This window comes from Phodopus roborovskii, unplaced genomic scaffold (genome assembly GCF_943737965.1).
Source record: "Phodopus roborovskii unplaced genomic scaffold, PHOROB, whole genome shotgun sequence".
Lineage (NCBI taxonomy): Eukaryota > Metazoa > Chordata > Mammalia > Rodentia > Cricetidae > Phodopus > Phodopus roborovskii.
In genome coordinates, this window is record NW_026126459.1 from 21,716,818 (window position 1) to 21,744,065 (window position 27,248).

At 41.4% G+C, this 27,248-nt stretch overlaps 1 protein-coding gene across 1 annotated transcript; it reads right to left on the reverse strand.

Annotated features, from left to right (window-relative positions):
* Window positions 1-17,458: 17,458 nt before the first annotated feature.
* LOC127225583 (olfactory receptor 8S1) lies at window positions 17,459-18,376 on the reverse strand. Its single transcript, XM_051189077.1, has one exon. The coding sequence runs from the start codon at window positions 18,374-18,376 to the stop codon at window positions 17,459-17,461; it is 918 nt and encodes a 305-aa protein (XP_051045034.1).
* Window positions 18,377-27,248: the final 8,872 nt, after the last annotated feature.

Sequence of the window (27,248 nt, forward strand, 5' to 3'; positions counted from 1 at the left end):
GTCCCACTGTAACAACTTTCACCGGAGCTGGGGCAGAGTGAAGCAGAGCAACACTGTAACACTTTTGCTGGGGATGCTTCCCCCAGCTAGGCAGAGTTGTTACACTCCGGGGATGGGGGAGAGAGGGGTCTAAGCAGAGTTGTAACATTTCACTGAACCTCAGTAGAGCTGTAACAACTTCGCTGGGGAAATCCTCCCCTGCCAGAATAGAGTTGTTACACTTGCATTGGGGAATCCTTTCCCTGGAACAGCTGTAAGATACTATGCTTACAATGAGTTTGTGTTGTGCCTTAGTTCCTCACTGCCAGGATGCCTTTCCATCTGGGCTATAATGCTTACAGTTACTCAGTTGTGCATTGTGTATATGAGATATTTTTTAGTTTTCCTGTAACTGCTTATTTATATTTTTCATATTACTGTCACTAGAAGTGAAATATTATATTATTTTAATCTTTTTAAGTTTACTAAAACTTGTGGCATAACAGCTATCTTGAAAAAATGTTCCAGATAGTCTTAAAAAGAATATTCTACTGCTACTAGGAAAAATGTGCTACCTAAGTTCAATTTTTATAATTGATTTTCTTCCAAGATTATTTCATCAACTGCTAGGAACATAGATGTCTCATATTGTTATTGTACTACTATATCTTTCTTCAGAGCTGTATTTCCAGTATTTATTTACATCACCCAGTTGAGGTACCTACACACATATAACTGTTATAACATCCTCATGAACTAACCTCTTCGTTAGAATATAATTTTTCTATTACTGTTTTGGGATAATATCTTTTGTATACGAATAAACTATTCCTTCTCTCTTGGCTTCCATTTATCTGGAAAATCTTATCCCATCCCTTCATCTCTATGTATCCTCTAAAGTTAGTCATGTCAAGGCACCAGTCATTTATTCTCTCTTATGAATGCCCAGCCTTAGTTTGGCTTGTTTGCAACCAGGTTTTCTTAAATTATCCCATCTTTTGCCTCTGGGCTTTCTATATACTTCTCTTTACTTCTCACTCCGTGGCTTGCTATGTAGCTGAATGGCTGAAGTCTTCTCCCTCTCCTTGTGCTCCCTGATCTTCTTTTCTCAGATTTCTCCTCCTATTTATCCTCTTTCATGCCAACCCCACCTATCCCCTTGCCTGGCTATTGTCTGTTCAGTTCTTTATCAGACCAATCAAGTATTTTAGGCAGGCACACTAACACAGCTTCACAGAGTTGAACAAATGCAACATAAAAATAATGTAACACATCTTTGCATCCCTAAACAAATGTTCCACGATGTAAACAAATGTAACACATTTTCAACTAATATTCCACAACAGACCCTATTGGGAATTGGACTCGAAGACATTCATGCTACATTTGGGAAAAGGATTTGTCTACATTTTCCCCATGTCCTAAAAATTGGAGTGAGGCTGATTCAAAAGCAACAGGTTAATTAAGGTGATGGAAAAACATTTCAAGATAAGATAGTGTTCAGTAAATAGTACAGGTGCTGGGGTTGCTTTTATCCTGGCTTACAGTGAGAACCAAGAGCAACAACATCCTTAGCCATCAGGGAAATGCAAATCAGGGAAACTCTGAGATACCATCTTCTGACAGATGGCTGAAATCAGAAACACCAATGACAATTTATGCTGGAGAGGATGTGCAGAGAGGGGAACACTCCTTCACTGCTGATGGGAGTGCAAACTTGTACAGCCATTTGGGAGATCAGCATGGGAATCAGTCTACCATAGGATCTAGCAATTCCACTCTTAGGATTATAACCAAATGATCCATATCCATACAACAAAGACATCTGTTCACCTATGTTCTTAGCAGCATTATTTGTAATAGCTAGCACCTGGAAGCAATCTAGATGCCTGAAGAATGGATAAAGAAGATGTGGCACATTTACACAATGCAGTACTACTCAGCGGGGGAGGGGGGTGGATGGAATCTTGAAATTTGAAAGCAAATGGATGGAACTAGAAGAAACCATCCTGAGTGAAATAACCCAGTCACAAAAAAAGACGAACATGCTATGTACTCACTCATATATGGATTTTAAACATGGAGCATAGGATCACCAGCCTACAATTCACACCGCCAGAGAAGCTAGGATACAAGGAGAACCCTAAGAGAGACATACAAGGGCCCCCACAGAAGAGGAAACAGACAAGATCTCCTGAGCATATGGGGAGCATGGTGGGGGGCAGTGAGTGGAGAGGGGGTTAGGAGAAAGAGAAGGAGAGAAGAGGAGGGGAAAGAAGAACATGAGGGACCAGGAAGATTGAGTCGACGGAGGAATGGAGGAGAGCAAGAAGAGAGATACCTTAGTAGAGGGAGCCATTATAGATTTGAAGAGAAAATTGGCACTAGGGAAATGTCCAGAGACCAACAAGAATGACCCCAACTAACAATCTGTGAGTAAAAGTGGAAAGTCTACTTTAAATGCCCTTCCCTGATAATGAGATTGATAACAAACTTATATGCCATCATAGAGCCCTCATCTAGTAGCGGATGGAAACAGAAGCAGACACCTACAGCTAAACAATGAACAGAACTCCTGGAATCCAGTTGTAGAGAGGGAGGAGTGATAAGAAAAGGGGTCAATACCAGGCTACAGAAACCCACAGAGACAGCTAACCTGAACAAGGGGGAGCTCATGGGCCCCAGACTGATAGCTGGGAAATCAGCATAGGACCGACCCAGAACCCCTGAACATAGGTCTCAGTTAGAAGGCCTGGGCAGTTTATGGGACCTCTGACAGTGGAACCAGGATGTATCCCTGGTGCACAAAAGGACTTTGGGAGCACATGCCCCATGGAGGGACACGAGGGAGGGCCTGGGCCCTACCCCAAATGACTTGACAGATTTTGCTGATCCCTCCTGGAAAGCCTCAACCTCCCTGTGGAGTGGGTGGGAAATGGGATGGGAGGGGGATGGGAGGGAAGGAGGGAGAGGGAACTGGGATCAATATGTAAAATAATAAAAAACATAATTTAAAAGAAGGAGGAGGAGAAGCAAGAGCAAAAGGAAGAACAGAAAGATTTGTAAATGTGCAATTTGGCCCCAGAAGGAGCTAATTTGAAGTCATAGGCACAAACACACACACACAAACAGCTGGGTATGGGGGTACACATCTTTTATCTCTTAACTTGGAAGGCTGAAGTAAGAAGAGCATGATGCCATCCTGAACTATATAGCAAGACTCTCTTTAAAAAAAATAGATAAAAACACAAAGAGGTCATAGTTGTTAGAGAACTTAGAGTTGTTAGAGAGAAACCAAGCATGTTATGATGGGTCACTAGGAAAGGCGTCTTGAAGGCAGTTGAGGAATTGGGGGTAAATCACCTTTCAAACTCCAAGGTTAAAACCACTAACTCATGTAAAAGACTTCACTTAGAAGAGATTATCTCTATGGCATGTTGCTCTCATAGACAACCCCCTCCCCAGGGATCATCCTAGGCAAACATCACTGTTGGTTCAGAGGGCCTGGCTACTGCTCAAACCTGCCACAGCCCTTACATTTTGTATGTGTTGCAGACTTGACAGGATTTCTGAGAGATATGGCTTTGTGGGAGCTTTCACTGAAGGTTCTCAGAAAAGCAAGAGAGGCAAAGCATTGTATACCAAAGTCAGGTTTCTTATAGCTGTGAAGCTGTGACCATGAATCCTGAGTTGCAGTGGAGTCCACAGGATGTTGAAGAAGCCATCTGCCAAGGAAAACTGCAGACACTGAGTGGAAATAGCCCAAGAGTGAAGTCACTCAGGATGCAAATAAAAGCCATAAGGAGCAGCCTAAAGGAATTATTTTTTAATATGTGCTTATTTTTTAATCAATTTGGATGGCTTCAAATGGCATCTGTCTTAATTAAACCATCCCCTGCCAAAGACTGTCTTTATCTAGATTTTAAGTTAATTATTTGCATTTTGACCTAGGTTTTCTTAGATGATTAAGAGCATGTATTAACTTCATGAGTGTCTAGTCAGTTTCTAGTTATGGGGATAGGAATGATGACATTTCCATTTTTCTACAGTTTTGTGCTAATGTTGGATGCTCCCTCTTTATCATTTATGATTTCTTCATATCTAAAATTAACTTTGCCATTTATTTTATACACTTGGGAAGTTGTGCCTTTATTAAATTATGACAATATTGTTAGAATTATTTTTAATAGGTTACCTCCATGGAATGTGGAATGTGTCACCAGTAGAATAGACCAGTCAGAGGACAGAATATTGGAGCTTGAAGATAAGGTGGAGAAGCTGGCTTCCCCCATCTGCTTGCATCCTATCTAACAGTAATTACATACTCTTTTTGCAATAACTCCACACCTGACTCAAGCTTTTGGTAACCACCTCCTACTTTGTTCTTCTGTGACAAGTGAATATATGTATTAGAGTGTGTATATACCACATTTTCTTCATCTGTTAATGCACTGTTAAATATCTAGGTTGATTCCATGGTCTTACCTATAATGAATAGCACGCCAATAAATTTAAGGACATGTTGGAATGTGATCTGGTCTTCAAAGAGAAGGGAATCTCAGAGAGAGAGAGAGAGAGAGAACATAAAAAGGGAGCCAATATTGGTTTGAAGAGAAAACTGAATCTAAAGAAAGGTCTAGAGACCTACAAGACTGCAACCAACTAACAATTTGAGCATCCGTGGAAAAGCTACCATAAATGCTCTTCCCGGATACTGAGATCAACAACTAACTTATCCACCATCATGGAGCCCTCATCTAGTACCTGTTGGAAACAGAATCAAACACCCATAACTAAACACTGAGTCAAACTAGAATCCAGATGCAGAGGGAGAGGACAAGACCAGGTTGCAGAAACACGTAGAGACAGCTGACCTGAACAAGGAGGAGCTAACAGCCCCCAGACTGATAGCTGGGAATCCAGCATGGGACTGACTCAGGCCCCCCTGAATATGGGTCTCAGCTAGAAGGTCTGAGCAGTCTAAGGGACATCAGACAGTGGAACCAGGATGTATCCCTGGTGCACAAAAGGACCTTGTGAACACATCCCCAATGGAGGGTATTGCTGATTTGCAAATATGCATTTCCAGACTTGAAATATAGTGTGAACAGTGTGTAAAAAAAAAAAAAAAAAAAAAAAAAAAAGATGGGCTGGGCCCAATTCGGGCAGCTTCTCCCCTACACCCTCCCCCGAGAACTCCCTGGCTTGGCCCCAGATCCCCCTGCTCCTGTGCCCTGTCCCCATTAAGAGCACTCTTGGAGCTCTGATACACCCCCACCCACCCCTACCGTGAGCCTGCCCTCCCCCTACCCTGTGCCCTACCCTGCCCACTGGTTGAGCACTGGGACAGAGTGTGGAGCCAACAATCCACACAATTTCCAGGAACTTCTGGGAGTGGCTCTGAACGAAGGAGACCTGCCTATCCACGCAGGACCACCCATCATTTCCACCTGCTTGGTCTCTGACTCCCATCTCCTGTTCTCTACTGGAGTCCCAGGCCCCTGCCAGAGATCCACCTATCTCTGCAGGACCACTCTGAGTTCCTGCTGGCAGAATCTTTGACCCCCATAGCAGGGCCTCTGCTAAAGAAGCTTCAGCTGGAGAGTACCAGGCCCAGGCTAGATCTGCCTATAGGCACAAGGAACATCCAGACTCCTGGCCTTCAGGATCTTTGACCCCCATCGCTAGTCTTCTACTGGAGCCTGATCACTGACCCCCATCCCAGGGCCCATGCCTGTGGAGAGACCTCCTAGAGACCTTAGACCACCCAGAACTACAGATATTGAACCTCTGACCCACATAAGCCCACTGGGGAAGTTCCATAGAGAGAGGGAGAGACCCTACCAACACCTACTGGAAGAAGCTATGGGAAGACTGCAATACAAGAAAACACCTAACAACAGAAAGAAAAGCATAACACCACCAGAATCTAGGGAATCTACACCAACTAGACATGACCACAACAAAACAGATGAAGCAGAAGGGAACAACTTAAAAGTTATCGTCATAAAAATGATAGAGGCCTTCAAAGAAGATGTGAGAAAATCCCTTAAAGAAATGGAAGAAAAAACAAACAAAAAAGTGGAAGAAATGAACAAATTTCTTAAGGAAAGTAAAGAAAGTACAGAAAGCCAAGAAAAAACAATTAAGCAGGTGAAGGAAATGGTTCAAGACTTGAAAACTGAAATAGAGAAAATAAAGGCAACAGAAACCGAAGGAATGCTGGAAATAGAAAAACTGGGCAAAAAAATCGGGAACTACAGACACAAGCATAACCAACAGAATTCAAGAGATGGATGAAAGAATCTCAGGCACAGAAGATAAACTAGAGGAAATAGATTTGTTGACCAAAGAAAATCATAAATCCAACAAATCCTTAACACAAAACATCCAGGAAATGTGGGACACCATGAAAAGGCCAAACATAAGAATAATAGGCATAGAGGAAGGTGAGGAAGCCCAGCTCAAAGGTGCCAAAAACATATTCAACAAAATCATCGAGGAAAACTTTCCAAATCTGAAGAAGGACATGCCCATGAAAGTACAAGAAGCATACCGAACCCCAAATAGGCTGGACCAAAGAAAAAAGACCCCTCGACATATAATAACCAAAACACCTAGCATACAGAATAAAGAAAGAATATTAAGAGCAGGGAAGGAAAAAGGACAGGTAATATATAAAGGCAGACCTATCAAAATTACACCTGACTTCTCCATGGAAACCCTCAAGGCCAGAAGGTCCAGGATAGATGCTCTACAAGTACTAAGAGACCACGGATGCCAGCCCAGGCTACTATACCCAGCAAAACTCTCAATCACTATAGATGGAGAAAACAAGGTATTTAATGACAAAACCAGATTTTCCCAATACGTTATCTACAAATCCAGCCCTACAGAAAATATTGGAAGGAAAACTCCAACCCAAGAAATTAACTACACCCACATAGACATAAGCAACAGATAATCTAATCACACCAGAAACCAAGGGTAAAGCAGGGCAAATATATTCACAATATCACTGCCAACAACAAATCTAAAAAAAAAAAACAAGCATCAACAATCAATGGTCCTTACTCACCCTCAACATTAATGCTCTTAACTCACCTATAAAAAGACACAGACTAACAGAATGGATATGAAGACAGAATCCATCCTTCTGCTGCCTACAAGAAACACATCTAAGCTTCAAAGGTAGACATTACCTCAGGGTAAAGGGTTGGGAAAAGATCTTCCAATCAAATGGAACCAAGAAGCAAGCAGGTGTGTCTATCCTAATGTCTAACAAGTTAGACTTCAAACCAAAATTAATCAAAAGAGCTGAAGACGGTCATTTCTTATTCATCGCAGGAGAAATCCATCAACACAAAGTCTCAGTTCTGAACATCTATGCCGCAAATACAAAGGCACCCACATTCGTAAAAGAAACGCTACTAAAACTTAAAGCTCGCATAAAACCTCACACACTTATAGTGGGAGACTTCAACACACCACTCTCAACACTAGACAGGAAAACCAATCAAAAACTCAACAAAGAAACAAAAGAACTAACAGAAGTTATGTCTCAACTGAGATTAACAGACATCTATAGAACATTCCATCCAAACCCAAAACAATATACCTTCTTCTCTGCTCCACATGGAACCTTGTCTAAAATCGGCCACATACTAGGTGGCATAACAAACCTCAACACATACGAAAAAATTGGAATAGACTACCATATTTTAAAATTGGAATTCAATAACAACACAAATTGCAGAAACCCTGCAAACTCATAGAAACTGAACAATGTGCAATTGCACCACACCTGGGTCACAGAAGAAATAAAGAAAGTAAAGACTTTCTAATATTCAATGAGAATGAGGACACAACATACCCAAACTTGAAAGCAGTGCTACGAGGGAAGTTCATTGCACTAAATGCCCATATGAAGAAAACAGAGGATAGTCACATAAGAGAATTAACAGCACAACTGAAAGCCTTAGAACAAAAAGAAGCAAACTCACCCCGTAGGAGTAGACGCCAGGAAATAATCAACTTGAGGGCTGAAATCAACAAAATAGAAACCAGGAAAGCCATACAAAAAAAATCAATGCAACAAAGAGTTGGTTTTTTTGAGAAAATCAACAAGATAGACAAACCTTTATCCAAACTAACGAAAAAGCAGAGAGAGAACATGCAAATTAACAAAATCAGAAACAAAAAGGGGAACATAACAATAGACACAGAGGAAATCCAGACAATTTTCAGGTCATACTTTGAAAACCTGTATGCCACAAAAATTGAAAATTCAAAGGAAATGGACAAATTTCTGGATAACTATCACATACCAAAATTAAATCAAGAACAGACAAGCAACTTAAATAGACCTATAACCCGCAATGAAATAGAAGCAGTCAACGAAAGCCTTCCAACCAAAAAAAGCCCAGGGCCAGATGGATTCAGTGCAGAATTCTACCAGACATTCAAGGAAGAACTAATACCAATATTCCTCAAATTGTTCCACAAAATAGAAAAAGAAGGTTCATTGCCAAACTCTTTTTATGAGGCCACAATAACCTTGGTACTCAAGCTTCACAAAGACACAACTAAGAAAGAAAACTACAGACCAATATCCCTGATGAACATCAATGCAAAAATACTCAATAAAATACTGGCAAGCTGAATTCAAGAATACATCAGAGAAATCATCCACCATGATCAAGTAGGCTTCATCCCTGGATTTCAGGGATGGTTTAACATACAAAAATCTATCAACGTGATCCACCATATAAACAAGCTGAAAAAGAAAAACCATATGATCATCTCCCTAGATGCTGAAAAAGCCTTTTACAAAATCCAACCCCCTTTCATGATAAAGGTCTTAGAGATATCAGGGATAACAAGAACATACCTAAACATAATAAGAACAATATACAGCAAACCAACTGCCAACGTCAAACTGAATGGAGAGAAACTTAAGCCAATTCCTCTAAAATCAGGAACAAGACAAGGCTGCCCTCTCTCTCCATATCTCTTCAATATTGTACTTGAAGTTCTAGCTAAAGCTATAAGACAACAAAAGGAGATCAATGGGATCCAAATTGGAAAGGAAGAAGTCAAACTGTCTCTATTTGCAGATGATATGATAGTTTACATAAGCGACCCAATAAACTCTACCATGGAACTCCTACAGCTGATAAACACCTTCAGCAAACTAGCAGGATACAAGATAAACTCAAAAAAATCAGTAACCCTACTTTTTTCAGATGACAAAGAGGCGGAGAAAGAAATCAGATAAACATCGCCCTTTACAATAGCCACAAGCAACATAAAGTATCTTGGGGTAATGCTTACCAAACAAGTGAAAGACCTATATAAGAACTTGGCGGCTCTAAAGAAAGAAATTAAAGAAGATACCAGAAGATGGAAATATCTCCCATGCTCTTGGATAGATAGGATAAACACAGTAAAAATGGCAATCTTGTCAAGAACAATCTACAGATTCAATGCAATCCCCATTAAAATCCCACCACAATTCTTCACTGACCTTGAAAGGATAATAACCAACTTTATATGGAAAAACAAAAGACCCAGGATAGCCAAAACAACCCTATACAATAAAAGAACTTCAGGGGGCATCACCATTCCTGACTTTAAGCTCTACTACACAGCTATAGTTCTGAAAACAGCCTGGTATTGGCACAAAAATAGACAGGTAGACCAATGGAATCGAGTTGAAAATCCTGATACTAACCCACACACCTATGAACACCTGATTTTTGACAAAAATAGCTAAAAGAATACAATGGGGCGAGGACAGCATCTTCAACAAATGGTGCTGGCACAATTGGATGATAGTGTGTAGAAGACTGCAGATAGACCCATGTCTGTCGCCATGCACAAAACTCAAGTCCAAATGGATCAAAGACCTCAACATCAATCCAGCCACACTGAACCTCTTAGAAGAGAAAGTAGGAGGTACCCTTGAACAAATTGGTATAGGAGACCGCTTCCTGAACATAACCCCAGGGGCACAGACATTGAGAGCAACAATTAATAAATGGGACCTCTTCAAACTTAGAAGCTTCTGCAAGGCAAAAGACACAGTGGACAAGACCAAACGGCAGCCCACAGACTGGGAAAAGATTTTCACCAATCCTATATCCGACAAAGGGCTGATCTCCAAAATATACAAAGAACTCAAGAAACTAGTCAACAAAACACCAAATAACCCTATTAAAAAATGGGGTACAGAACTGAAGAAAGAATTCTCAAAGAGGAAATCAAAAAGGCTGAAAGACACTTAAGAAAGTGCTCCACATCCTTAGCTATCAGGGAAATGCAAATCAAAACAACTTTGAGATACCATCTTACTCCTGCCAGAATGGCTAAAATTAGAACACCAATGATGACTTATGCTGGAGAGGATGTGGAGAAAGGGGAACACTCCTCCACTGCTGGTGGAAGTGCAAACTCATACAGCCATTTTGGAGATCAGTATGGCGGTTCCTCAGGAAAATGGGAATTAGTTTACCACAGGACCCGGCAATCCCCCTCTTAGGCATATACCCAAATGATCCACATCCATGCAACAAAGACATCTGTTCAACTATGTTCATAGCAGGATTATTTGTAATAGCAAGAACCTGGAAGCAACCTAGATCCCCCTCTATTGAAGAATGGATAAAGAAGATGTGGCACATCTACACAATGGAATACTACTCAGCAGAAACAAATAGTCTAATTTTGAATTCACAGGCAAGTGGATGGCTCTTGAAGAAACCATCCTGAATGAGGTAACCCAGTCACAAAAAGAGGAACATAGTATGTACTCACTCATATATGGATTTTAGACCTAGAGCAAAGGATCACCAGCCTATAATTCACACCACCAGAGGAACTAGGATACAAGGTGTATTCTAAGAGATTCATATAAAGTCCCTCACAAAAGGGGTAAGGGACAAGTTCCCCAGAGCACAGGGGAAGTGGGGGGGGCAGTGAATAGAGAGAGAAGTAGGAGAAAGAGGCGGAGGAGAGGAAAACATGTGCGACTAGGAAGATTGAGTCAGGGTAGGAATAGAAGACATGAGAGAGAGAAAGAGAGTGAGAGAGAACATAAAAGAGGGAGCCAATATTGGTTTGAAGAGAAAACTGAACCTAAAGAAAGGTCTAGAGACCTACAAGACTGCCGCCAATTAACAATTTGAGCATCCGTGGAAAGGCTACTATAAATGCCCTTCCCAGATACTGAGATCAACAACTAACTTACCCATGGAGCCCTCATCTAATACCTGTTGGAAACAGAAGCAAATACCCATAACTAAACACTGAGTCGAACTAGAATCGAGATGCAGAGAGAGGACAAGACCAGGTTGCAGAAACACATAGAGACAGCTGACCTGAACAAGGAGGAGCTAACGGGCCCCCAGACTGACAGCTGGGAATCCAGCATGGGACTGACTCAGGCCCCCCTGAATATGGGTCTCAGCTAGAAGGACTGAGCAGTCTAAGGGACGTCAGACAGTGGAACCAGGATGTATCCCTGGTGCACAAAAGGACCTTGTGAACACATCCCCCATGGAGGAATAACTGCCTTAATCTAGAGACAGGAGAGAAGTCCTGGTCCCTGCTTCACATGACCTGTCATATCTGCATGACCCCAACTGGATGGCATTGCCCTACATGTGGAATTGGGGTGGGGGGATGGGAGGGGATGGTGGTCAGGGTGCATGTGAGGAGGCAGAGAAGGTAAAAGTGAGGAAGGGAGGGAGGGAAGGAGGGAAGGAGAGAGGGAGGGAAGGAGGGAAGGAGAGGGAAGTAGGATCGACATGTAAAATAATAAATTAAATTAAAAAAATATTGTATTAGGAAAAAAAAGATGGAAAAATCTCCCATGACCATGGATTGTGGGAACAGCTACAATATTAAAAGCAGACCAAGAATTCAAAGCAATCCACATTGAGATTCTAATGAAATTTCCTCACAGAACTAGAGAGGATAATTCTAAAGTCCTTATGGGAGTATAAAGACTCCAGACAGCCAGAGAAAAACAGATAAGGTAATGGTAAAGCTATCTGATCTCAAATTATATAACCGAGTTATTGTAATTTAAAAAAGCATGGTATGGGCCCAAACAGACATGAGGATCAATTACAGAGTAGAAGTCTCAAAAATAAAACCACATTGCTATAGTCACCTAAGTTTTGGTAAATATGTCAACAGTATATATTTCTTTTTCTTTTTACTCTTTGCTCTTTTGTGGGGCCTGCCACCCAGCTCCCAAATAATCACGTGGCCATTCATTCTTTCTTATGAATGCCCAGCCTAGCTTGCCTTTTTTCTAGCCAGCTTTTCTTAACTTAAATTATCCTGGCTCCCTCTTGCCTCTGGGCTTTCACCTTTGTATAACCCTTTCTTCTTGGCTGGCTGTGTAGCTGGGTGGCTGGCCCCGCATCCTCCTCTCCTCCTTTCTCCTCTTCTTGCTTCTTCTATTCTTCTCTTCCTATTTATCCTCTCTGAACGTCAGCTCCGCCTATTCTTTCTCCTGCCTCACTATTGGCCGTTCAGACCATTGTTAGACCAATCAGATGTTTTAGGCAGGCAAAGTAACACAGCTTCACAGAGTTAAACAAATGCAGCATAAAAAGAGTACAACACACCTTTGCATCATTCAGCAAATATTTCACAGCATAAAAGAATGTAATGCATCTTAAAATAATATTCCACAGCACAGTATACATTAGAAAAAAGCCTTCCGCAAATGGCACAGGGAAAATTGGTTATTAGCATGTTGAAGAACAGACACACTAATTCAAAATTAGTCAAAGACTTTAATATCAGACCTGAAGCCTTGAAATTGTTGGAGAAAAATTGACAAAGCATTTCAAAATGTAGGCATAGAGAAAGACGTTCTAAAAATGGCTCCAACAACTCATAAAACAATCTAAAGTCTTGATAAATGGAATTGCATGAAATTAAAAGGCTTCTGCATAGTAAAATCAACAATTTCCAGAGTGAAGAAACAGCCTATAGATTAAGAAAGTATGTTAACTATGCATTTGGCAGTGGGCAAATATCTAGAATCTATAAAGTACAGAAAATAAACTTTAGAAAACAAATATTCTGATAAAAAGTGTGCTAAATAGTTCTCAAAGAAGAAAATGAACAGCCAGTCAACATTTGAAATAGTATACAATAAATTCAGCTGCCAGGGAAATTCCAATTAAAACTTCATTGAGATGGTTTCTCACCCAGTCAGAGTGACTGTCATCAAGAAAATAAATGACACGGGATAAGGAGAGTGCTTGCTGCTCTTGCAGAAGACCCAAGTTCAGTTCCCAGCATCTACACCAGTCCACCCACAGCATCTGTAAGCCTGGCTCCAGGGTATCTGATGCCCTCTCCATAGGCAGCACGAACACACACACACACACACACACACACACACACACACACACACACACGAAAACAAATCTTTAAAGAATAAAGAACAGCCGGGCATTGGTGGTGCATGCCTTTAGTCCCAGCACTTGGGAGGCAGAGGCAAGTGGGTCTCTGTGAGTTCGAGGCCAGCCTGGTCTACAGACAGGCTCCAAAACAACACTGAGAAACCCTGATTCGAAAAACAAAAATGAAACGAAACAAAACAAGAATAAAGAAGAAATGCTGACAGGATGTGAGTAAAAAGGAATCTTATACGTAGCTGGTGGGATGTCACTATGGAAGTCAGGATAGTCCTCAAATGCTAAAAGTAGAATTACTACATGACCCAGCTATACTGTTCCTGGTATTTAGCCAAAGGGCTCTGTACCCAGAGATATTTGCACATCCATGTTTATTACTGTTCTGGTCACAATAGCTAAGAAAAGGAACCAGCCTAGCTTCCATCAGCAGGGGCATGGCTAGAGGAGGAGTGGTACATGGACACAATGGAAGTTTATTCATCTATAAAGAAATGAAGCTATTACATCTGCAGGAAGATGGGTGGAACTGGAACGTTATAGTGAGTGAAATAAACCAGAACATGTTTCGATTGTTTCACCAGAAAACTGTTAGCTCTGATAAACATTATAAGTAAAATTGCAGGACATAAAATCACCACACAAAAATCAATAGCCTTCCTGTATACCAACAATAAATCCACCAAGAAAGCAATGTATTCTCACATATACAGAATCTGAATTTAAATGTGTGGATGGTTATTCAGTGGGTGTGGTTGTGAAGGACAAGAAACTAGAAAAGGGGTCATAAAAATGGAAAAAGAGATGTTAAAGGAAAGGAGAAAGTAGAAAATGCAAGGGTAATAGAATTCCTGCGATATAAAGGCAGAAGGAAGGGATTGACAAGATAGCTCAACCAGTGACGTCTCTTGCTAGCACGCCCAACAACTTGAGTTTGGTCCCAGGAACCCCACGTAGTAGAAGGAGAGAAGGAACTCTTGCAAGTGATCCTCTGCTCTCCATGTGAGCACACACAAATCAAATACGGAAATAAATGTTTAAGTATTTTAAAAACAAAGAAAGAAAGCAAAGGGAAGCAACTGGGAAGGAGAATAGGAAGCACGGAAGCAAAGGGCGGTGAGAGCAGTCGCGGACGGAAACAATTAAGAACAAAGTGTAATGAAATGCAATGATGGAACATGTTATATTGTGCTAACTGAAGAACAACTAACAGGAAAAATAAGTGACGCTTTTGATATTCTAAGGAAGGTAAATGCAACAACTGAACAACGGAACTCATACTATATAATTTATTGTTCATAAGTAAAGAACTCATATGATCATTTCAATGAATTTATTTTTATTGAGCACATACTTCATGTGTATCTCCTCTAAACAGCAAAAAAAATAGACAAATAATCCTTGATCTCAGTAGAAGCAGAAAACATTCGATAAAGTCTCCTCTCAGTTCTTAGCAAACTATGTATAATTAAAACAGAATTCTCCTGATAAGGTGTTCATCTAAAAATAAAGCAAAACTATTTTCTATGATGTGAAAACATGAGCAACTTTCTAATCAGTCTCAAGGTCAAGATTAATTTAAAAATGAGATGTATAAAATTATATAAAAATTCTTCCCCTTCAACATGAAATAATTAAACGTACTTTAAAAATTCAGTACTAGCTATGAATAAGACACTAGAACTAGGAATACAGTTCAACAACAGATATAAAAAGAGAATATGCAAAATACCACAGCAGCCTATACACTGGAAATAATCCTGTGGTAAGTCTGCTTGACACTTGTGCAACAGCCAACAAAGGCCATGTGTGCCAGTCGCCGAGAGCAAATGCAGATGCCCTGGGAACAGCCCAGCCATGGCAGGGGTGTTACTGAGCTCATGGGCTGGAACAAGACCCACTGCAGACACATTTGCACAGCAGACATATTCATATAGTTATTCTTTGGAAGGGTGCACGTGCTGAGAACTCATCACAAATACACTCTCAGCTCTTGACCTGTAACTTCCACACTTAGAATATATTTATTGGACAATAAACAGGTAAGATATTTCTTAAGTCTCATCTATGTCTACTACATTTATAGCATTTCCCACCTTTCCTCCCTCCGACTCCTCTCACATCCACCCTCTCAAATCCGTGGTCTCTTTTCCCTTAAATATTATTGTCACACAAATGAATGTGTGAATACAAACTGCTCAGTTCCTTCAGTGTTGTGTGAGTTGTGTGTATGTTTTTATGGCTGACCACTTGGTATCAGACAACCATGTGGAGGACAGTCATTAATTAGCTCTTCATTTTTCATTCTAGTTTTTTGTTTTTTGGTTTTATTTGTTTGTTTGGGGGGTTGTATTATTTTGTTTTGTTTTGTTTTGTTTTTTGAGACAGGGTTTCTCTGTGGCTTTGAAGGCTATCCTGGAACTCTGTAGACCAGGCTGGTCTCGAACTCACAGAGATCCGCCTGCCTCTGCCTCCCCAGAGCTGGAATCAAAGGCTTGCGCCACCAGCGCCATTCTAGTATTCTTTAAATGGTAGTAAAGATACAAGTGAGTGTCCTGGAGATTGTTTTGTGGTATTCTTTCTTACCCTCTTCCTCTTCCTTTCCCTCCTCCTTTTCCTACATCTCTCTCCCTCCCTTCTCTGTGTATTTGTGTTTGTGCTTTTCTGTTGTTCTGTTGGAACTTATTCTTTGCTGTTGGGGGATTCAACATGAAAGGGAGGGAGGAGGGACAACTGACAGCTTGTAAATAAGTAAAAAAAAAACAAGCAATTTCAGAAAGAAATAATCTTTGACCATAATAATTTAATCTATACACCTCTCAAAACTCTTACAGTTAATCCTACAATTACCTCTTCAATCTAAGGTATCTTTACTGAAATGCTGTTGCTCCCTTCTGGGTATGTGTCATAGAATCTGTCCATCACCTACTGGGTCATTGACAGTCTCACAGTGTTAACACTTCGACACCATGAGGGCTAAATGACAAAGCTGCTTGTCTAGCGATGTGATTAATTTCTTATCATCAATCCCCTCATGGATAGGGTTGTTTGACCATTGAGCAAATAATATAAAGCAGGCATGTTAACTATATTCTATGTACATGGCTGGGTCCGATAAGCATCTTCAAATGCCCCAACTGTCCTAGGATGTCTATGTGTATATGTCTATTGTGCTACCCAGATATCGTTTAGATTCCTTTTTTGAAAATGACAAAATCTAATGCCCAGTTAAAATAATAGAAAACAGTAGTAAACATTATGATTATAATTAATTAATTGAGTCCCAGATTGCAGGAGGGTTCTTTATCATTATGATAATGAAAACAGGTTTTGGTCTAAGTCCATTTGGCTCAAAATTCCAACCCCATCACTTGCCTCTCTGAGACAGTTTTCTCTTCTTTAGCTTAGGGATAACTGAAATTACTCATTTAATTTGTTGTGATAGTTTAAGTGGGATGCTGTATGTGAATGGCTTAACATATGACATAATGTGAGATTATGTTTGTATATCTGACATTTAAAGAACAAAGTCTTGGGTAACTTCAGTGATATTATAGCAGGGGCTCTTGCACACCTTGGTTATGGATTAAAGACAGATAATTGCATCTTAGAATCTCTCCTCAGAGAGATTCCTCGGAGAATCAATTGTCTCTGCAGTCTTTTCTCTACTGCATACCAGACCAAAGGAGTTGGGAAGGACTTTGAGATACCACGATGAATGGTCCCTCTGAAGCCATTCTGAACAAGTAGAATTTAGAGTTTAGTTTCTGGAAGAATAATGAACACAGACTGAGAAAATTACAGTGTTTACCAGACTGTGTATAATGACTAAGTGCAGTAGTACACAAGTTTGTCTTATCCTGAGTGTAGCCAAACTGGTATCACCCCAAGAAAATAACTCCCCACCTGTTGAGGTGCCTTTAAGAAAAGAGGTAAGAATTTGTAGAGACAGCTCTCCAGGCACGCTTAGCATCCAGGCACTGTTAACAGAGTTCTACCACTTCCCCATCATTCTGGCTATTAGTCTGTTATTTGAAACACTACAAATATTTCCTTAGGGTTCTTCTCACAGCTGCCTTCACCTCCTTGTTCTTCAGGCTGTAGATGAGGGGGTTCAGCATGGGAGTGATGATGCTATACTGCAAGGAGAAGACCAGCTCTTGCATGGATCCTGAATTTGGCATGAGATAGCGGAGTAGCCCTGAGCCGTAGAAGAAACTCACTGCAGTGAGGTGGGACGAACAGGTAGAAAAGGCCTTGCTTCTCCCGGAGGTGGAGCTTATGCCCAGGATGGTGAGCAAGATGCGAATGTATGAAAAGAGTATGAGGAGGAAGTTTCCAAAGAAGTGGATGAAGCTGGAGCAGAGGAGGGTGGTGAAGCTTGCAGACACATCAGAGCAAGACAAAGGGTAGAGAGAGGGCAGCTCACAGATGAAGTGGTGGATGTTCTGTGCCTCGCAGAAATCTAAACTCAGAGCAACAAGGATATTGATGAGGGCATCCAGGAAAGCCAAACTCCACGAGCCCCACACCAGCCCTACACACAGCTGTCTGTGCATCACTTGACCATAGAGCAGAGGAGAGCTGATGGCCACATAGCGGTCATAGGCCATCACTGCCAGGAGGCAGGACTCAGTACCTCCAGTGGCAAACACAAAGAAGACCTGAGCCAGGCAGCCCTCCACGGAGATGCTCTTCTTCTCAGACAGCAGGTTCTCCAACAGCTTAGGCACCGTGACAGATGAGTGGCAGAGGTCTAGAAAAGACAGTTGCCCCAGGAAGAAGTACATGGGAGTGTGGAGGTGAGAATCTATCTTCACTACCAGCAGCAGCATCAGGTTGCCCATGAGGGTCAGAAGGTAAATTGCCAGAAAGAGTACGAAGAGCAGAGGCTGGAACTGGGCATCCCCAGACAGCCCGAGCAGGAAGAACTCCAGAACGGCACTGTGGTTCCTCATTGCCCTCAACCAGTTCTTTTGGAACATGAGAAATAAATTGGTGACACCTCTTCTTATGCTTAACAAACATGGAAGTGTCCCTCTTTCTCAGTCGGTTTCATGGTATTTAAAAATTAGTGCTAAAAATAAAGTGATTAACTCTGTTGGGTCACTGTTGTGGAGCCTCCGCATCTCTAGAGATATCACTTTGAGTATGGGAAAACTTCTCCCTCAGACACAAAGGCCAGAGTGAAAATCTTTGGACATTTTTCAGGCAGGACAACTTGAAAGTTGTGCCCTGTCTGGAACCAGAGGTGGTGGTTTAGAGCTTTGTGAAATTCACAGGATTAAAGTCATCACTCTTTTTTAACCTGGCGCTGCAAGCTCACTGCTCTCAGAGGTTCCCTTATTCCAAGTCCCAGTCTTCAGTGGAAACGACTCTGAGACTGTTGCCACTGAGCCCTTGGCTGTTGTCACAATTAGGTATAGTCTGAGTGGCTTGTTTCCCAAAAGGACCTGCCTGGAGGAACAATTTCAGAAGGGGACATACAAAAGTATCTAGCTCTGTAAATGACTCACAGTTGCTCAAAATGTATTATCTCTAAATTTAAAAAAAATAATGTATTGATGAATGAATAAGCATATGGACAGCTTGGGAAAACAGCCTGCAGACAGCTCTACTATGCAGAGCACTGATCTGGGTAAGGACCTACAAGGGATTTTGCACAGCAATGGTTTGCATTAGAGCAGATGTAGCAAAGGCAATGGGCAAAAGTCTGTCAACTGGAAAGATTTGTAGCATGTTCCGTATTGCTACAAACCTCAGAGCTACAATGAGCGGGCACATGGATAGTTCCATGTATGGCTACTCACTGCACCTTTGTGTTTGGAGTTCTTTATGAGTCATAGGTTTCTCTAAGTCTACCACCGATGTCCTCATCTACCCCACCCTGTACATGCATGGCTTTCTCCTACTAGCCTCCCTCAACCTGCAGATCTCAATCATTCTTATGTGAAGACAGAAGCTAAAACCTAGCTACTCCGGAAGGGTTTACTGATTTGATTCTGGTGCTGAAGACAGCACAGGTGCTGAAGGGGTACCCAGTTTTCTTTCCTCACCACCAACTCATGTTTAATTTTCTTTAAAGGAGGAAGAGAAATTATCCTGAGGAAAAAGCCAAAGCTTCTTACAAAACAGAAGTGACTTTCTGTACCAGAGAGGAAGCCACAACTGTTTAGCCCAGAAACCAAACTGTGGATAAGAGGGCTAGGTAGCAGGGAAAGTACCTAGTCAGAAAGGGCTAGAATTGTGGACTCTGAAGAAAACAGCAGCAGAGAAAACCATCGCAGGGAGGGGGAGAGGGGTCAGAGGGGAAAGTGTTACCGTACTCCAATTCCTCCCTGTGCAGCTTGGAATGCTGGAGAAAAGCATAAGGGACTGTGTAGAGCCATCCTCTCCCAGGGACTGACAGTGCCATTTCTATTTAATCTCTTCCTTGCACAAAGATGTGCACTTAGCCCTCAGATAAGACTTTCTGAACTCTAACAGCAACAATGGCCCCTTTGTAGGTTTAACTACAAAAAAAGGGAAACCTTAAAATGTCAAGCTCCTAATGAGTATCACAGCAAAGTTTTCACACTTCCTCCAGCACGATCACACAATCTCTCTCTGGCTGCTAATATACTGATAAGAGTGCCATCCTAATGAGGTGGCTCAGGTCTAGCCATTAAGAAGGGCTATGGTGCTAAGGTGGCCAACGAGACAGATAAGCAATGACCTGAAAGCCCAGGGGACAGCTGGGTCTCCTGGTTGCTAGAAAGCACCTCCTGGGGTGATTTGTACTCTTTGGCTAAAATGGTTACTAAGTGATTCCCCTGGGAATTCTCATTGAGGTTAAGCAATTCGCAGCTTATTTTATTTGCAGCTTTATTTATCTTCCTAATGCTATATAGAATTAATACTATATATAATACATGTAAATAATACTATACTAATACTATATATAATACATGTGAATATTATATAATATAACTATTATGTAGCTGGTGATAATTTGCATTTATTGACATACTCACTTTTGTACTCAACTCATCTTTGTCCAGAATTGAAAAGCTCAGTGGTTAAACCAAGATCACAGTGGATGATGCTGACATCAACTCCACACAGGTCAGAGTTCTAAGGAACCAGGATTTGGGCATGAGAGGAACAACTCTCCCCACCCATGAGCATCTATCTTGAAAGAACTTCTTTAAGATTCGGTTTAATGAAAGCCTTCTAATGATGTTCACCTCGATGTTTTAAGACTCTATATGAGTCTATTCTTATGGTTTTTATCATTTTAATCAGCCATATTTATGGGTTATCATGCAGTAATCTGATATGTGTGATTACACATGTGAATGGCATGTAATGATCAAAGGACACAAACTCCTAATGAATAATTCTTTTTGAGACCAGGTTGCATTATGTAGTCCTCATTGACCAGGGACTCAGAGATCCATCTGCCTCTGCCTTCCAAGTACTGTGTGACACCATGTCTGGTCTAATGGGTAACTTTAAAAAATATATTTCAAAGATGTCATACTATTATTTCCTTGATTGACTGTTATGTCTCTTAAGAAGTCAGTTTGGTGGTTTAATGTCATTTTCTCTGGAGTTAATTCTCCTCTTATATTCTCTCACTACTTCTTTAATGTTTTCTGACTTAACTTCCAATACGGACATTTTCATTCATTGTAAACACGCTGTGTTTGCTTCAGATTATTTCTCAAAACTGAGTAGTTTTGAGCTCAAAGATTTCTTTATACCGTTCCTAACCTCCCTCTGTATATCCACAACACTAAAGTCAAGATGCAGTTTCTGTAGCCAGCGGGACAATGCCCTCCCAAGAGAGGGCTACACGTTAATCTCTGAAACCTACAAACATTCAGGAAAAGGACCTACAATGGGAAAGGGACTTTGCAAATGGCATTAAGGTTACAGGCTGGGCAGGGGGGACAGCATCTACACATGGGCTCTGGTCAGCTGAGGACAGCCAGAATTTGAAGTCAAGGGATTTGAAGCTATGGGGATCGCAGGTTGTTAGTGAGTTTGAGAATTCACATCCTTGTCCTCCCTCTGGTTCCTGCCTCTGGGGCATGAGGTGAGGCTGATCTCTGTGTCCTGAACCACTGCAGCTCTGAGGAACTGGGAAACACCTATAACAATGGCCATCCAGGAATCAATCTTCAAGGCACCAATAGGATTTCTCTCGTGTCATGACTTCATCTGGATGCTAAAAATAGGTTTTATTTCTAAAGATAATAAAAGGCTATGGGTAAACATTGACCCAGACCCAGGTCTATTGATTATTTTAGACATGTTTACATAGAGAAATGAGTTCAGACAGAGGTCATTCCTTTTTATTCATCAGTAAGCACTTGCCTTCAATCAGAAAGGTACTCGCCAAGAAAAATATCAACAAAGTTTTCTATATTATAGAAAAGGCGACAACAGATGTAACTCAAAAAAAAAAAAAATAGAGAGGTAGACAGAATGCATGTACCAAAATACACATTATGAAATGTGAACTGGTAAGGACTCCATTTTCTTTACAATACCACTTCTGGCAATGAATTAACTTCTACATCAAACTGAGAACTTTGGAGAGTAACTTTTGTATGTTTTGTGGCATTGTAAAGACTTTTCCCAATGTGACTTCTCACCTCAGATCTTGAAGGGCTCTCTATCCAGCCCCAAACATGGCAAACATGGCACCCTCGGGTTCTATCCACCCTCCTTTCCCTCTCCCATACTAAACCATTAGAGTACATTCCTAAAGCTAGCCCCCAAGGTCTATCCCCTCATTTGTCCACTGACTCATTCCTGAGACTACACCCCAAGGCCCGACAATCAAAATTCACTATTTGTCTACACTGACTACCTGTTCAATCAGGACTTATCAATCCATCCTAGCACAGACTTCCCCCTTTTTCTCATTATAAACCACTTCTGCAGAGACTGCCTGCTGCCTTTGCCTGATCCAGAGGCAGCTCCCCCTTGCTTGTCCCTCTGGGGCAATAAATTGCCTTTGCACTGAGAACTTGATGTCTGGATGTCTTCTGTACCAACTCACACACACACACTGGGGGGGCACCACCTACTAATCTTGTGAGGATCGCTCACAATAATGTTGGAGTAATCTTTTTGTACACTGTGTCTCCGTCCTTCCTCACCTGCCTAAGGTGATTTCTAATTGGTTTAATAAAGAGCTGAACAGCCAATAACTAAGCATGATAAGCTAGGCAGAACTTCTGGGGGAGAGACAGGAACTCTGGGAAAGGGACACAGGAGATTTGCAAACAGATATGGAGGAAGTCAGACATAAGGTACTGACTAGAGGCAATGAGCCACGTGGAAGAGTGGAAGAATATAGATTAATGTAAATGGGTTAATTTAAATTTTAAGAACTAGTTGGGAACAAGCTTAAGCTGAGGCCAAGCTTTCATAATTAATGAAAGTCTCCATGTCAATATTAGAGAGCTGACAATATAAAGAAAGAACAGTTATACAATAATGCCTAAAGATAGAAATCTCTGGAAGCAGTCAGCACTATGTATTAGTTCCTTTCCTGTTGCTGTGATCAACACCAATGTCCAAAGAAACTTATAGATGGAAGAGTTTTTGGGGCTTACGGGTGCTGCAAGAGTAGAGTCCATTCTGGCATGGACACAAGACAGCAAGTAGGAACTGAGAGTTCCTGTTTCAGCCATCAGTGTGAAGCAGAGAAAATGGAACTAGAATTGGCATAAGGCTTTTACTCTCAAACCTAGATCCAGTGACATACTTCATCCATCAAGGCTGCACCAACTAAACCTCCCCAAAGAGTCCCACCAACTAACAACCTTAGTATGGGCTGATGAAGAACGGGTGACTGGATGGTGGCTTGTTGCAGCCACCATTATAGGTGGCATCCAACTCCAGAATGTGGATTTACTGTGACAGTATTTTGACATAACAACTTAAAAATTCACTTGAATTCACTTATGGGCAGGAAGACTGTGCAGGGGAGTTTTGTTACCACTGTAAGTAGATCTAGCATCCAAACAATCCCTGGGTATCACCCAACAGAAGAGGGCCAAGAGTTTACACTGAAGAGCTATATTCTTCATCTATTACTTAGAGTCAAGGGGCAGCAGCAGCCAATGATATAAATTGATGTGTGATGTGTTGACTGTATGCTAAGCATGAATACCAGTAGTTGTTATCACATAGTGTGTTGTGTATGGTTGTGAGTTGTAGTGGCTTTGGTTGAAATAAATCTCCAATTTACATCATTTTAAGTCTACCAGATGGTACTTTGGGGGTGAAGGAAGAAACCCTGAAGTGGAAAAAAAGAAAATCCTGTGGCAGGTGTGAAATCCTGCAGATGCTCCTGTAGAAATCACTTTAGTAGTAGGCATCATTATTCATGACATGATTCTTGGGGGTGGGAATAAAGATCATAATTAATAAGAAAGAAATGATGTTTCTAAAGAGATACATTCTGAAATTATAGTAGTAGCCTGTAACCCTCAGTAGTAGCTGCAGTGCCTGAGGCATTGTGTCCTTATTCTGTTAGCTTAGGTCTATGACACTTTTCCAATTTCTCTCTGCTCAAGGGGAGACTGTGGAGGCTTAGCTAGCAATGGGAAGAGTCAGAACTAAATTTGATAATGAAAATGATATGGTATTTATCATAATGTTGCCATGTTAAAACACCATGATCCAGCCGAGTGGTAGTGGAGCATGCTTTTAATCTTAACACTCAGGAGGCAAAGACAGGCAGATCTCTGTGAGTTCAATGCCAGCCTGGTCTACAGAGCTAGTTCCAGGACAGGCTCCAAAGCTACACAGAGAAACCTTGTCTATAAAAACAAAACAAAGCAAACAAACAAACAAAAACATGACCCAAAGCAACTTATTGGAAGAGTTTAATTAGTTTAATTTGTCTTGTGGCTCCAGAGGGATGAGAGCCCATCATGGTGGGGAAGAATTACAGCAAATGGGCTGACAGCTGGAGCAGGGAGCCAGGAGTGCACATCTTTAAACACAATCACAAAGCAGAGAGCAGCTAAAGGCTTTTGCTCTCAAAGCCCTGCCCCTAGTGAAATAATTCCTCCAGCAAGATTGAGCTTTTTAAACTTCCCTAACAGCACCACCAAATGGGGACAAAGTGTCCAGATGCCTGCGATTATGAGAGGCATCTCATTCAAACCACCACAGATATAAATGTTTAGAACAGATACAGCAGTAGACAAAGCAACAGCAGCAGAACAAAGCAACCTTGGCATAGGAGAGGAAAGTGCTGATTGAGTCTGAGTATTTCATATAGACACATGAATATACATGTTCTGGGGCTCACAGAAACTAAGTAATTTATCCAACGTCTCATAGCCAGAAATTTACAGACAACAAAGAGTCGGGTTTATACGCAAGTTTATTCACATCTAAAATGTTTTTGCATGGTACCTGCTTCACACACACATTATACGTGGGAAAACCGGCACTGTGTCCTATATCTGTACCTATGGACTTACATCCATGTTAATCATACATGTATGCATGCAATTATTTGCAGCTAATATGGGGGGAGTTATTTTATGCTTGGACTGAATTCTCCTTTTGACTTGGGGAAGTTAAACTTAAATGCTGTGAGGTCAGGGAAGTAAAGCGGTGTTCTAAGCTGTGGAAGCAAAATCAGTGTGGCCTCTCAGTCAGATCATATTTGCCAGTTAACAGAGCCCTCTGTGCCTGATACGAGAACAGGCTGGCAACCATCACAAAATGGGCAGGTTAGGACGACGTGGAGATGTGAGGCTTGGCTGAGGACATGTGGAAGCGGAGAGTAAAATGTGCGGGTACTTTCTCACCTCTTCTCTGCCTTTTAGCATTTGGCAGGATGAGCGTTAATTAGGAAAAGTTCAGGATTAAGAAAAAAAACACAAAAGTATTTCTTGATTTCCTGTTTAACATTTAAGTTATCTCTTAAACATCAAATCTGAGGCACAAGATCAAGAAATTTTCTGTGAGAGTGTCTCCTAGGAATATGAGAAGATACGCCCATAAAGTCTTACCAACATGACTGCCCAAATGTGTGCTGAACAAGGACAACAACAATGGATTTGCTACTGTGGATGGGGGAAAGCCCACAAGGCAACTGGGGAAAGCTGAGAGCGGGAGACATGCTCTTCCCCAGAGAAGAACACACTAACTGGTTATCTAGTAACAAATGCTCAGCCCTGAAAACACATACAAGTAACATCATACACATATATGCGTGTAATAACAATGGATGAAATAAGCCATGAATTTGAAAGAGGACAAGGAGTAGAGGTCATGGAAGGAAGAAAGGGAAGGGGAAAATGTAATTATAATCTCAAAAATTAAAAAAATAAATTGTTTTAATACAGGGTTGTGTAACCATTGTCACTTACTGATTAAACCTTGCAAAGTGAAGACTATAAATGTGGCACAACAGGAAAATAAACCTCCTGCTAGGCCCACACTACCCCCTAGTGGCTCACCTTCAGAATGACAAGTTCCCACTAGTGCAAGTTCCTCCTTCAAAAGTTTTGACAGGCACTGAGTGTCACAGAAACTGTTAGCACACGGAAAAAAACTAAGATCTTAGACAGAGACAGGTGTAGACACTGGCAGAGCATTGATGAAGGTTTTGCTTCAGGCCCCCCAGATCTGTGCACAGAGACACTAAGACACTAGGAAAATCACTGAAGTCGTGAGAGAATTTGGAGTTGAGGAACCCTAGAAGAACGATGAGCAGCTCACATGTGACTGTACGGAAAGACTGGTGGACATTTACATCAAGACTGAACAACAGGCTGTGCTCTTCATGTGTTACATAAGATTGTGGTGTGTGTGTGTGTGTGTGTGTGTGTGTGTGTGTGTGTGTGATGTCACTGAACCTTTTAGCACTCACGTTTCTTATTTATTGAATAGTTATGATCATAGTAAGCACCTCACTTAATTTTACTTTTAAGTTACATTGTTAAGTTCTTTTCCATCCACATCTTCAGTGTTTTTCTTTGACTTATTTCATCCCACGTCTATATATAAAACTCCGGGGTAGCAGCTTGTACTCATTAAGTCACATGTTTTTTTATTTTTATTATTTATTATGTATAGTGTTCTTTCTGCATGTATCCCTGCAGGCCAGAAGAGGGCACCAGATCTCATTATAGATGGTGGTGAACCACCGTATGGTTGGTAGCTCAGGACCTCTGGAAGAGCAGCCAGTGAGTGCTCTTAACTACTGAGCCATCCATCTCTCCAGCCTCCAAGATACAGTTTTTAAGCTTATGAAGCTCTCTTTACATTGCAATCAAGGAAGACAAACACATTTATTTAAACATGCCAGACCACGTGGATTTTTTTCCAGGTTCTTGGGATATAAAGGTGAATGATTCGGGTCCTGCTTCTAATACACCTCCCTCACAGTGATAGGGGTGAGAGGGGATACACAGACAGCTATAACGCTGTCCGTGAGCTTGGGGAAGGAAGAGTCAGTCTGTGTCAGATGGCGAGGAAAGTCCCATAGACCAATCTGTCTCGCCCTATGGATATGAAACAAGTGCAAGGCAGATGAATGGAAGAAAAACCATCCAGGCAGAGACCATAGTTGAGTGTGCAGTGTAAGGGGTTGCCAGTGTGGATACGGGAGTCGAACAGGGTCAGATCTGAATCCCATCACTACTCCTCAGCCTCTGTGTGACCCTGGGCAGCCGGTTTCCCTGTTTCTGGACCTAAAACACTGTTACTACTGTTCTCTGCCATAGGTTAGTTGTGAGGGCTGAGGGGAGAGCATGTTTAGCACATTAGCTAACCTGTGTGATAATTTTCTTCGAAGTTGCCATC